At 43.8% G+C, this 12,778-nt stretch overlaps 1 protein-coding gene across 5 annotated transcripts in view; it reads right to left on the bottom strand.

Annotated features, from left to right (window-relative positions):
* EPHA5 (EPH receptor A5) overlaps window positions 1-11,034 on the bottom strand; it is a 153,911-nt gene extending 142,877 nt beyond the window's left edge. For all 5 annotated transcript variants that reach the window (XM_075149817.1, XM_075149819.1, XM_075149818.1 and 2 more), the window contains exon 1: window positions 10,220-11,034. In XM_075149817.1, coding sequence (XP_075005918.1) covers window positions 10,220-10,889 — 670 coding nt within the window. In that variant the 5' untranslated portion in view covers window positions 10,890-11,034. The remainder of the gene's footprint in view (window positions 1-10,219) is intronic.
* Window positions 11,035-12,778: the final 1,744 nt, after the last annotated feature.

Below are 12,778 nucleotides of genomic sequence, written 5' to 3'. Positions count from 1 at the left end.
TCTCTGCATCTGCCTGTGTGGGCCCGCACTGCTCTGACCCAAGCTGTGTCTGTAGGCATTACCCCCATCTAAATTCCCTGCTGCTGGCTTTGTCAGAGGATGCTACCGCTGTCACAACAGGAGAGCAGGTCCTAGCTGCCGTGACACTTCATTTGTCCGGGCAGCAGCATGCCTGGAAGGATGACTGCCCTGTTTTAGTGGAAGTATGCAAGACAATCAAGGCCAGCTAAGCAAACTAGTTTTGACATATTAAATCATGCTTGAACTGTGAGAGCAAATAAAAATAATGTAAAAGCCCTTCAAAAAAAAAAAGGCTTTACAAATAAATAAATAATACAGGCCAGCCTTGTGCATGGAAAGGGGAGAAAAGCTTTTATCTGAGCCTGACTGAGGACTTTGGGTAGGCAGAGAGGGAAAGATTATTTTGCAAGACAGACACCTGCCTTTTTCCGCAGAGGTCTGTAGCCATTTCCATGCATTTCACTTCTAGGATGAGTCTCTTGCCGATCACCTGCTCTAGCACCAAAAGAACATCAAGTGCTCAGGCAAAAAGCAGCTCCCAAAATCAGGTAGGACAGGAAGAGTGAAATCCCATCATCTGTACGCTCACGCCCCACCAGCACACTCATATGCATGCAAAAGCCCTGAGCAACATCTCACTTGGTACCAGAGGGTCCCATGACTGGTTTTGCCACAGTACTCTCTGAGCCTTTAGCCATTTTTACCTCAAACTCCCTCTGCAGACACTTTTCCCTAGAGGTTTTTTCCTGGAGAGATAATACTTAATCTGCTGCAAGTCAACCATTGCAATGCAGGAAATCCCACCAGCACAGGGTCACAGGGCATCCGTGGACCTTGGCAATTAACCATGGCACCTCCCCATCATCCTGAACCCTTTCCTCCCTCCTGTGGATTTCTTCCAGTAATTAACATGCCCAATTGCCTTGGATTTATACTAATAAAACGCTGGCTCCTGTCCCAAGATCCCATCATTGCTGGCGCTTCTCAGACCTGCACAGAGCCCCGGCAGTAATGAAGTCCACGGTTCTGGCTCTGTCACTGCCTGGGTTGCAGGCTATCTGCAAAGCAGCTCGGAGCTGGGAAGCCGCAACGCACAGGCTGCTTCTGCCGAATTCCAAATTAGCACATTCCCCACACTCGTAGGGAGCAGCTTTTCCTTTGGCTCGGCAGTAATTAAAAAGCTTTCTTTCCAAGCAGCTTTCGAAGGCAACGCTGTGACCTCTGTCATCGTTGCAATGGGATGATAGACTGTCCAACTCAGTGTAAGACCTCTAATGCATTATTTGGGGAATTAGTACCATAGCCGAGCAACCCTTATGACCTTGCAGGAGGCAGCCATTTCACTCGGTGGATGGTAACCGTGACTCTGGAGCTCAATAAAGACCATGTTGGCTCCCTAGGCAGGCTCACTTTATTCAAGTAATACTAGTCACACATGTGCAGAGGGACTGGAGAGTCTGCTGGGGCAGGGGATGCTTTTTTATTTATGCACAGAAAGTCTGGTACTCGATAACGCTGAGGCTTTGGCAGCAAAAGGGACCTTCAGGCAGAGATGGACTCCTTGGCACAGCTTCCACATTAGGCAAAGGTTCCAGTTGACATGAGAGTCCTGCTCAGAAAATGCACCTCCATGCCAAATGTTTTTTTGAAGGAAAGCATCTAATTGAGGTACAAAAGCAAGCCTTTTACACAGACAACTTCTGTTCAAATTCCAGCTCTGGTAAGTTTGTTGTCACTTCCCAATGAATCCATTGAATGGAGATAAATGATCTTACAAGGGTTTTAGGTTAGTCTAAGACCATAAAAGGAGCACACGGGATCAAGTACAACACTGACACCCACAGCCCTGGTTCAGGCTCTAGCCTCTGGCTGGCACTGAACAACCTGGCCTCCGGCCCAAGGCTGTCCTTTTTTGAATAGGGAACAGTGACCCTGACCTCCTTCTTAAAGTAGATCCTTCAAGATCCAACAGAGAAAAACCCTTTGTATGACCTGGAAATGTTTTTAATAATCTGTATTAACTATTTCTTTCCTCACACTGAAACAGTCACATCTGAAGTGCCAGCGAAACTACTCACAAGCCACTCAAAGCCTACCATGAGGACTTGACTCAGGATACACCACCGAGTCTCACCGCAAGAATAGGTCATGTCCCAAGCCGGCGCTGCCTCCTGTGCCACGCTGGCCAGGCAAACCTTCCATGGGAGCTGAGCCCACCACCATCACCACCACAGCGGGCTGTGCAAGGATGCCAGGCTGAAGATGCAGATGAAGATGCTCTGCTGATGTGTATCCTCTCCCACCCACCCTGCTTCCAGCAACATAACCTTGGTTGGCGCAGGGAGGCATGCAGGCCGGGACTGCCTTGTTTCGCCCCCAGACAGTGGATTTGTCCTGATAATGCCACTGAGTTGCAGCTCTTAGAGCTTGGATTTTCAGGGGGCGGGGAGGAGGAATTTCCTTGGCCTTAACTTGATTGACTCTCATTTACAGTGAGAAGAAAGTTGTCATCTTAAATCCCAATTCTTCAAACTTCAGCTGTTTTTTTTTTTAAGGACACAGATTTATAAAGATAAGACAGGTATATGAAAGTAATAAGGGACATCCACAAGCCTGACATTGTCTCTTTCGTCCTCTTTTTCTTTAATCTGTTTGGGTATACAGTTTCGGGTTTATATAACACCTAACCTCACCCTTTGAGTTCGTTCCAGTATTAACAACTTCACAGCCACACTGAGGGAAATACAAAATGGAAGCACATCAGTACCATGCTCAATACAACCTTAACCATGTGTTGTTCATGGATACCATCGTGTCTATACTAGATTAACTTCTTCAGTGATAGAAAATGAGCAAACTTCCAGCAAAATAAATGGGCATCTCTGTTTACATGAAGACCAGATTTGCCTCTTTCTGCAGGCATCTGTGTTGCAGTCTTTTTGCTCTTATTGCTGTCTACTGAACACTTACCTTATACAGGATACAAGTTTATCCAACTAAAGAAATGAAATAAAAAGTAAGCTGTGAATCTGTTCATACAAGGCATAATTGTACCCTCCTTCGTTGGAGCCTGGATTTCAATCTCAATGTTAACCCACAGCAAGTTAAAATGGTGAAGACGTAAAGCATGCAGAGAGAAAAGCGTATTACTAGAATGTCAACACATCATTAACTACTGCTAAGTGTTTCTAAACAAGAAACACAAAACTGAAAACCCGAATTATGAACAAAACACAATAGTACAACTTCATTTTAATAACCCATATAAATTAGGTGGAATGAGGGTTCTGACAAACAAGCTCTGGCAGACCCTTGGCAGTTCGAGAGGTTGCAGCCACCCTTCTGCTAAAGATCACCATCCACAGATAGTGCCCACATCTTACTTGCCCCTAGGCCAGGGCATCAAGACAAGCCCTCCATTGGTCACATCAGCTCACGGGCAGACTATGTGGTTCTGCAGAGCCAGCAGCAGCTTCCAGCAATGGGACAGAGTGGGCAGCAAGGGACAGCCATATCTTAAATCAAGGCAATTAAATTCACTGCATTGCCAACCAGCATTCACATACTTTATCCTTAGTATTTCTCCAGAGTCCTTAATTGTTTCTAAAACCCACAATTAATAAGCAAGCTGCTTCCAAGCAGTTCAAAGTCAAAGGTGGCAATCAAAGGAACCTAAAAGCACCATGGCTAACACTTCTTTTCTCCTGCAACACCTCTCCTATCCCATAATTTAAGAAATTCCCTAAGCTACCAATGGATATCCTATATTCAACACAAAGTCAGTGTTCAAGTAAACATCAGCTAGTTATCTAGGACCGGACTAAACTGCATACGCTAAGATCTGCCCCAAAATATCTTATGGCTAAGAAGCAAACGTGACCTTCACAGTTTACACTTTCGGAGCCATTCCCAAACCTTATTTCATTTGCACTGCTCAATCTATACTTTGTGGGAGGAATAAAAAAAGTACTCCTTAACTGTCCTTCTGGAAGGTGACTGCACAGCAGCCACACTGCAAAGAACAGTAAGGTTAAGTTGGTCAAAGTAATGGCCTAAAAGCATCGCTGCAGAATGAGGAAAGATCTTCAGAGTCATCAGGGTTACAAGCATACAAGGTAGTGCAGAAGGTTACAACTCATTAGCAAAGCACAATATATTGCACATACACGGATACCATGCCTCCTACAATGAACGCAAATACACATGCAAAATAAAACAAAGGAGAGAGTAATATTTAACCAATCCTGTTGCAACACAGTTTTGATCTGTGGAAAACATTCCCCTGCTCTTGTTAATTATTTCAGCTGCAGAACAAAACACCTAAATGCATGCACCTCTCTACAGAATAAAACCCACTCCCCCTGCAGTGACAACTGCCTTTTGCTGAAATGTAGCATTCAAGTGATTTTTCTTTACATTTGAAAAGATAATACATACTGTGTGGCCAAAAAACTCAGCTAATCTGACACTGGTTGGTTTTGTGCCTAATTAAAATTAACTAGGCACTTCAGCTCATAATTATATAAACACCTACCATGCTATACTCCCAGCCAATTTGGTTTTAATCAGAAAAACACAGAAGTATGAATGATGGGCGAAGAACTCCCTGGAGGGGCAACTGTATTTCCAAATTCAGTATTCTCCATATACTCAATATTTCCATCAATGTTTTTCTTGCCATGAAATCACCTCCCAGTAGAACAATTAAAGAGAGATTTTTTTTTTTAATCCCCGGACTTTGCTTGCTTTCCAACTCCACCACAAGGGTAAAAAGCACACTTGCCTTATTCACCTGAGTCCCAGCTGGGAAGTCTCCCACAAGACAGGCAGGATTTAGCAGTACACTGTCCTTCTAGCATCCGTAACAAGGAGTTTAGAACGAGAATTCAGCCAACCTGAGGCAAGCAAGTTGTGGAAGGGGTTGGAAAAAAGCTGCGCCCTTCCGGCACCTACATCAGATGCAAACAGAAACACTGGCTGCTTCGGCGCAAAAGCCCAAGCTCCAAAATAAGGTTACCTGTGCAGCAGCACGTTTCCATCTCCTAGAAATAAGGGGACAGGGGAGGCAACGGCTGAGCTGCAGCACTGCATCACCTGAGGAAACCACACACAGTGAATTTGTTAAAAATACAGGGTTTTTTTTATTGTGGTTGTGGTATCAGCTATGTGTTTCATTCACAAGTCAGGCCTCTGGGATAGCTGCTGTGCAGAGACAGAAACACGATAGTCATCAAGCGTGGCTCTGCCATCACCGCCTCTGCAAGCCCTCAGTTGCCTCCCAACCCTCTACAGACAGTGCCTTCTGCTACCCACCAGCCGAGGGTCACTACCTCTGCCTGCCTGCTCCTGCACAGCTGCAACAAACCAATTGCCTCTGAATATCCTTCCAATAGTTGATCAACAGGGGGGCAGTCACCGCTGTGGGAAAATGCCTTCAAATGTTTGCGCTGATTGCGCCGCTCTCGGAGGAAGATGAGTAACTCTGCTTCATCCCCAATTAGCCAGCAACAAAATCACCCAAGAACTGATTTGGCAGGTAAACTTCTGATCTACATAAGCTGGCTACCTATGTCAATTAGTTTTAATTATATCCAGAATAAAAGACCTGTGAACACAAGGTTCTTCTGCAGCCTTTGTTTTCTGTAAGAAATTCTCATTTCTCTTGGCAAGAGCTCAGCTGAATCGCAACGCAAGTAATGAACAATCAGCAAAAATAAATATTGTTTTGTAAATGCATTGAGATATGTTCAGCAAAGTTGATTAAGGGAAGAATAATCAAACAAACATCAATATTTAAGACAGCAGAAGGGCTTGAACATTCTAGAGTTGTTTTACAAAAAATATCCAAGTATTTCCTCTAGCAGCAGTTCCTTTCTAAAACCAGAAAACCATACCCCAACCCATCCTCCTTCCAGCCCTCAGTTTCAAAATTCTTCCTCAGAAGAAGGCAAGGGTGAAGAAAGATTTCACTGAGTTTTCCTCCATTATTTTGTCCACCTCTAACATCTGTAACCTTGTCCATATCTTGTAGTTGGCTAAAACCAGCTGTACTCGTTTTGATGTCTCTTCAAGTAGCAGCATGCACCAATTCTTGGAAAGGAGAGCCTCACGACCTCCTGAACTCATTACTCACCTTTTCAGCTTGGCTCTCATTCAGTGCAGTTTTTCTTTTCTTTTCTTTTTTTTTTTTTTACTCAAATATTTAATTGATTTGTGATTCAGCTCTAAAAGCAGCTGAAAAAATATCAGGCTCTGCAAATCAATTACATCCGCAGTTGGCACTCTGCAGCTCCCTGGCCACTAGCAGGACCTCACCACTGCAAGTGTATTTGGATCTCATTAGCTTAACATCTCAACATTCCCTCCCTTCCAGTAACAAGGGCTCCAGAGCCTTTAAAGGCACAAAAATAAGCACTTCTTGCTTCTCACTGAGAACGTATTGGGCTGAAGGTGAGGATGAATACAAAGAGAAGTGCCAGAAGGTGCCCTTTTCACAAGACTTCATTCATTTCCTACACAAACCCTAATGGTGAGCCCTGCTGTACACAGTAAGCAACTAAAATTGAAGTTACAATAAAACTTACCTATGCCAGTGCAGGAAGAAGGAAAGCATAGACTGTGGCAGATAAGAAATTGTTTGGCCAAACCCCTAAATGGATAAAGACAGACTTCAGTGGCACTGCATCAAGTTTTACAGCATTTTAGGATCTGGCCCTCAACTTTGGTTGAGTACTGCCTGCTAAGGAGGAGACCACCATTAGGAGACCTGAAATTGGCCAAACAGACTTGAAACTGGGAATTCTCCAGCTAGTGAAAATGCTCAGGAACATTTCCTCAAGGACCCATTCAGACAGTACCAGCTGAACCAAGGCAAAGCCAATAACCATCAGTCCTTTAGTGGCACCAAATCACCACTCTGGAAACCAGCATAGAAATTCACAGACCAACTGCTTTCATTTCTCTTATTAACTAGTACAGCAATTTATTCTTGTGAATAATGAACCTTAACACTGGTCCTTTATAAACATGTCCCAAAACAGTCACAATTTACCTCTAGCTGTCCCATAGCAGTTGCTGATAAATGGGCCATGTTGCTAAAGCAGGTGTAAAAATCCAAGTAGTTTGGGTTCTTTACAGTAACTACTACCTAGCTGCCTATATTAATTGAGAGAGCGAGCGCATTATATAAGGAGATTAGACCATGTCATATTTACAACCTCCGTGTCCCCAGCGAGAGAAATTGCTCAGCTGTTACTGTCAGTGCCTTCTTCAAACAGGAACCCTGCTGACAAGATGATGAATTCAGAACATCGGTGCCAATTAATGATTTGTAGGCAGAAGGGATTTCAATAGTTCCCATATGTTTGTGAGGGTGACTGGGATTTACATCACCTCTAATAAGAGAGTGTAGTCTGCTTCGTCCAGACGTGACACTAGAGCTTGGAAAATGTCATCTTTGCAAGAGAAATTTTAAAAAACAAAGCCAGGCTCTTCTGGGTTGAAAATGTTTCCCAAAGCATGGTTGCTAATGACCTGCTTATGCCTAAGCAAAAGCAAGCAGGGAGACAACTCGCAAGATGGACCTAAGTGATTTACAAACCAAAGGTCAGAAGTTATTTAGGTGTTTGTCAAAGCTACACCACAGAGTGCCAAGACCATCATTGTGTCAGCCAGGAGCATGGAGTGCATTTCCTAAGCAGCAGTCAGACTGTGGGAAAAAAAAAAAAGCATCTGCAAGCACATAGGGCCTTTCTTGGTGTTATTTATCTGCTTATGGGCTGCAAAGTTTAACTTTACTGCCCTAGAAAAAAATCTTATCCTTGTGAATACAACAATATCCAAACCAGAAAGCATTTTACTCACACGGGATATCAGCATGAACTCCATACACACTGAACGTAGACCTCCTGAATGGCCTAAGGCTGAATGTCTCCTGTCGATTGAGCATCTCGGAGCCAACCAGCAGGAAACGCTTGGCACGATGACCTGGGTTAAACACAGGACATCCAAATGGGGCCCTCAGACTTTGCCATAGGCACTCGGAGCCCAACGTCCCATTGATTTGGTGATGCAATTTAGGTCTTTCCTACAAACAGCTCTAGAGCAATTAAAGTGATAAACTCCTGCCAAGGGTGCAGGCTGTAGGTGAAGTGTAAGAGTAGTTTATGTGGGTATGGCTTATGACAGAAGGGCAAGGGTACATCACCACAAAGCATCTTTACACTTCCAAACTATGATCACAGTCCTACCCAACACAGTCATAAATTGCGGGGCCAGATGCTGTCCTTTCAATTGACTAAGAAAAACAAATTTTAAAAAATAACCCACATCCCAAGATGGAAAGCAGAACTTCAAATCACTAAGGTCTTCCGAAAGCACACCCCAGATTGCTATCTCAGCACTACCAGAGATCCAACCACTCCACAGGCACAGTAGGCTCTTCAAAGACAGTCTCAGGTTTCTAGTTTAAACCAGTCCAGCTTTTTGGTTTGGGTTTTTTTGGTGTTTTAGGTTTTTTTGTTTGTTTTTGAGATCTTTAAGAGTGCTTTGAGATACCCCATGCTGCTCATGGGAGGGCGGGATTTGAAAGGTGGCTCATGGATGTACCCCTTTCCTCGGAAAATTCTTACAGGTGACTGAAGTCAGTGTCTAGACATAGCACTCAACCAGTGCGTGTTATTTTGGGACACGGTATTTTTAGCCATAATAAAGCAGATCCTTGCTGATCTATCTGACCCACATCCCTCACTGTGACAGTCTAGATTTCCTCAGCTTAGGCTAACGTTGATCTTGCTCCCCTTGTGCAGTATCAAACATCAAGTCTGACTCTTCTTCCCCCCTAAACAGGAGAAGTATCTTTATTGACACAGGAAAAGCAAAACCAAGTCAGATTTTGCTGTATTGACTACATCTGCAGAAAAAGGAGACTATTCTGGTCAAAAAGCACACTCCACATGCTGTTTACTAGAGGTTTCTCCAAAACCAAACATACCTACATTTTCTCTCCAAGTCAACCCTTGAAGAGACTTGAACTATGTAATCTTCAGGGGCACAGTGTGTGACCAAGGACTAAAGGATCAAGGCCAGTTTGCTTTGGATATGCCCTGATCTATCCTTTGCACCAACACTATGAACACTAATAACGAGTGTCTGGAGTGAAAAGAAAAAGCAACACCGACTTCGATTGGAGCAGAATCCATCTGCCTTCCCCACAGGTTATCTATTAGTAAGTGGCTGCAAGTACAAGGCAATTAAGATGGGATTGATGACGAACATATAATAATTTTGCAAAAAGCAAACCACATTGAAATCTTTTTTTCTTTCCCCTTCTCTTTTATATCCAAATAGGTTTTAAGCTACCTATTACGTATTTACAAGAGAAGGGCAATTTTATAAACAAGCACATAATACAGCAAACCATAAAATGAGATTATACACTCTTAGAGTATGTTGCACTTCTTTAAAAGCATTCTTTTTTAGGTCTTGAGCTTCAGATACCCTAGATCTCTTACACAAGGCCCCCGATGATTCAGGAGACCTATGCTGACCAGAAACTGAGGAACCTCAGCCAGCTACTTGTGTGAAAACTTTAGCACATATGGAAGCATTTTTATCAGTGGGGCTTTAGGTTTAACGCTGAACAGCTGAGCAGCTTTGTATTAAACTATTTACCAGAGAGGAAAATCAATCAACTCACACCACATCAAATTCCACCCTCTCCCATAAAGCGATCAAGAGAGAAAAACACACTCCTTTAAATACAAAAACAAATCTTGCATAGGAAGATAAACTTCAAACATTCCGTGGTCCAGAAAAAAGACACCAAGCTTCTGAAATTCATAAGGAAACCCCGATATTGAGGAAAAATAACGTAAAGCTTTAAATAATAGATAAGATTGCAATCACCTCATGGACCCAACTGTACAATGCTCCAAAAGTAATAGTGGCATGCCAGATTCTCCTTGTTCACAGCCCTGTAAGCACCAGAAGGACCCGTACATAGGTGTCAAGTCCCACTACATCCAGACAAGGCCTCTCTCTTCACGTTATCACGGTCATTCAAAGGATCTCAGTGGAAGTGAGAACCCAACCTACCGTTGTCAACTCAACCAGGCATGAAGGACATGGAAGAGAAGCAAGCCAAGACCACACATCACCTCGGCAGCCTCAGCACAGCACCCTCCCTGCAGACCCTTACCTTGGCAGGTGTTGTTCTTCTCCTCGTAGCCTGCCTTGCACAAGCACTTCCCAATGGGCACCAGCCATTCCCCCTCAGCACTGCAGTGCATCTTTGGCGCCTCGTCGGTCACCGAGTGGTTGACACAGACGCCCGACACCTCTAGCAGCTGCGAGGAATCCGCTCCCGTGATGGTGTCAGGAAAGCGGGCCAGGTTGCGGACCACCGATGGGCATTTCTTGTAGTACACGCGCACGGAGACCAGGGCGATGCAGGCACCCACGTCCTGGAAAGCGAGGTAAAATCCCTTTTTTGTTAGGGGCCCAACATCTCTCACCTCTGTGTTCAGCTTCATAACTCTGTCGCCGAGGTCTAACTCTGTGAAGCTCTCATCAGCAGCGATGGTATCGATCTTGATGTACTGGTTTTCTTTGATGTTCCTCCCATCTTCATCATCTGATTCGAAGTAATACATGTTAAAAGTCTCTTTGCAAGTCCCAAGTCCTCCTGGAAGGCTGTTACAGTCCCTCAGGGTGAATTTAAGCTCAATGAAGATGCGGGATGCCCCTTCATTAGAGATCCAGCTGGTCAGAAGCCAGTTGTTCTGATTCTGTTCCATTACCTTGCATACTTGGTATGTGTGTATCGGAGCATAGTTTTCATCCACCTCACCGATTTCTTCCCACTGCATAAAAAGGAAAAGTATTACTTTTTTAAAAAGCTATAGCTCCCGCAAAATCTTAGCTTTCCCATCTAAGAGCTTCAGAGGTTCAGGAGGACTTTTAGGGGGAAAAAATGTTTTAAATGGCAAAGTTTTCCATACTGGAGGCTTGATACATTCCTGATAAAGTCAGATAAAAGAGCCTTTAGAAATATAAAAGGATGCTAGTTAAAACCTTTTGTTTCAGACATTTCAGAAGTGGGAAAACATACTGCTGGGTTTGTCCACTAGTACTTCGTCAGGGAACAAAACAAAAGCAGATGGGGCCATGAGCTGGCCTTTTCCAATACATCCACATAGGAGAAAAAAAAAAAAAAAAGCTATTTACAGTCCGTCTGTCCCCACTCCCCCAGGCTCCTTTCTACAAAATCCTCAAATCACTGCCCAGCACAATGAGGACAAACGCATTTCTCCAAGTTGTTCTCCCCCACCAAACAGCCTGCCAGAAAATCAGCAGAGTGATATATGAAATAAACGAGCGTTTGCTCTCCCCAAGTGTGCTAGTCAGAGGAGTTCCTGCTCATGCAAAGAGAAGATTACTTCCAATAAAGGTTACAGGGATCTGCAAATCTTGAGCTGTTTGCGTGCTACACAGGTTTTTAAGCAGAGCTCCCGATAACTTCTTGTAGCTGTTTGTGGGAATTGTAGCAATGGATTTTTCATTTTATTTTGGCCACACTCTGAAGTGCATTACTCGGAAGAAACGCTTTTTCCTGATCCAGCACACCAGTCAGTAGCACCGCAACAGTGCCTACAATAGAGAGACAACATTAATGTTTCTTCTCTGCTTTTGACAACTGTAGTGTCACATTAAGAGATCAGATTAACCCACGTTAAGTACAGCAAAGAACTCGGGAGAACCAGTAATGGTTTCAGTTTTGTTCCCGTCTACTTTTGACCTGATCATCTGCAAGGGCTTAATTCCCAAAGCCTCTTCCATCCTCTGCTCAGCATTGCTGCCTGCTTCTAGTCACAGCTGTGGATGCAGCACAAAGCAAACGCACAGAGCATAATTTAAAGGTGCTCCGGTACAAGGTGATAGCTATATTCCAAGCTGCATATCTCCTAAGGCCAAAGGCCAATTTTTTTCATGGGAAATAAAGCCTGAGATGAAGTTGAGAGCCTTCTCAACCCAGATGACATTACTGCAGAGCTGACAGCGAACCCCCTCAGAGTCAATATAACGATGAAGTTTTTTTAAGGGAAATGCTGTTCTTAAACTTTAAATTAAAATGGCAGCAACAAGTGGCATGAAAACATAACCTGATGCTACAGTCCAAAATGAGTTATAAATACCACCAGCAGAAAAGCATTTCCTCTCCTCCCTGACCTGGGATGTAAAAGTGGGGACTTCTGTAATTCCAGCAAGGCATGCCCGCCGCGACACGCAGAGTTCACATGTACCACCAGTCTTCCGAGTGAGGAACCTAACCTGAGGACACTTTTGTCATGCTAAGCAGTATTTTCATTTCTAATCCCTTTTTATGTCCCTGGGCTTAAACAGGCCATGACCCTACCGTGATTAGCATGTACTTGTCACTTCACCCTTCCTGGTAGTGCCACTGAGTTAGCTGGAGATATGTCTCCAGCGAAAGCTAGGCAGATCTGTGCAGAATTCCATGCCTAACTGAGGAGAAGCAATTAACAATCAGGAAGAGTACAACCATTGAGAAAACACACAGGAAAAGTATGGAAGATAGCACAAATCCGCAGCTAGCTTCTCTACGTTCCAGTAAATAGGATGGGTTTAGATACATGAAATTAAAAAGCAGAAAAGCACCATTCTTCAACTACTGTGGTTAATGTAAGTGCTAAATATGCTGTACATATATGCTTCCAAGTGGATTCGTTTAACATGA

The sequence above is a fragment of the Calonectris borealis genome, chromosome 4, assembly GCF_964195595.1.
Source record: "Calonectris borealis chromosome 4, bCalBor7.hap1.2, whole genome shotgun sequence".
Taxonomy (NCBI): Eukaryota; Metazoa; Chordata; class Aves; order Procellariiformes; family Procellariidae; genus Calonectris; species Calonectris borealis.
Note: the sequence above shows the minus strand (reverse complement) of the source record. Positions and strands in the feature narration are given on the sequence as shown.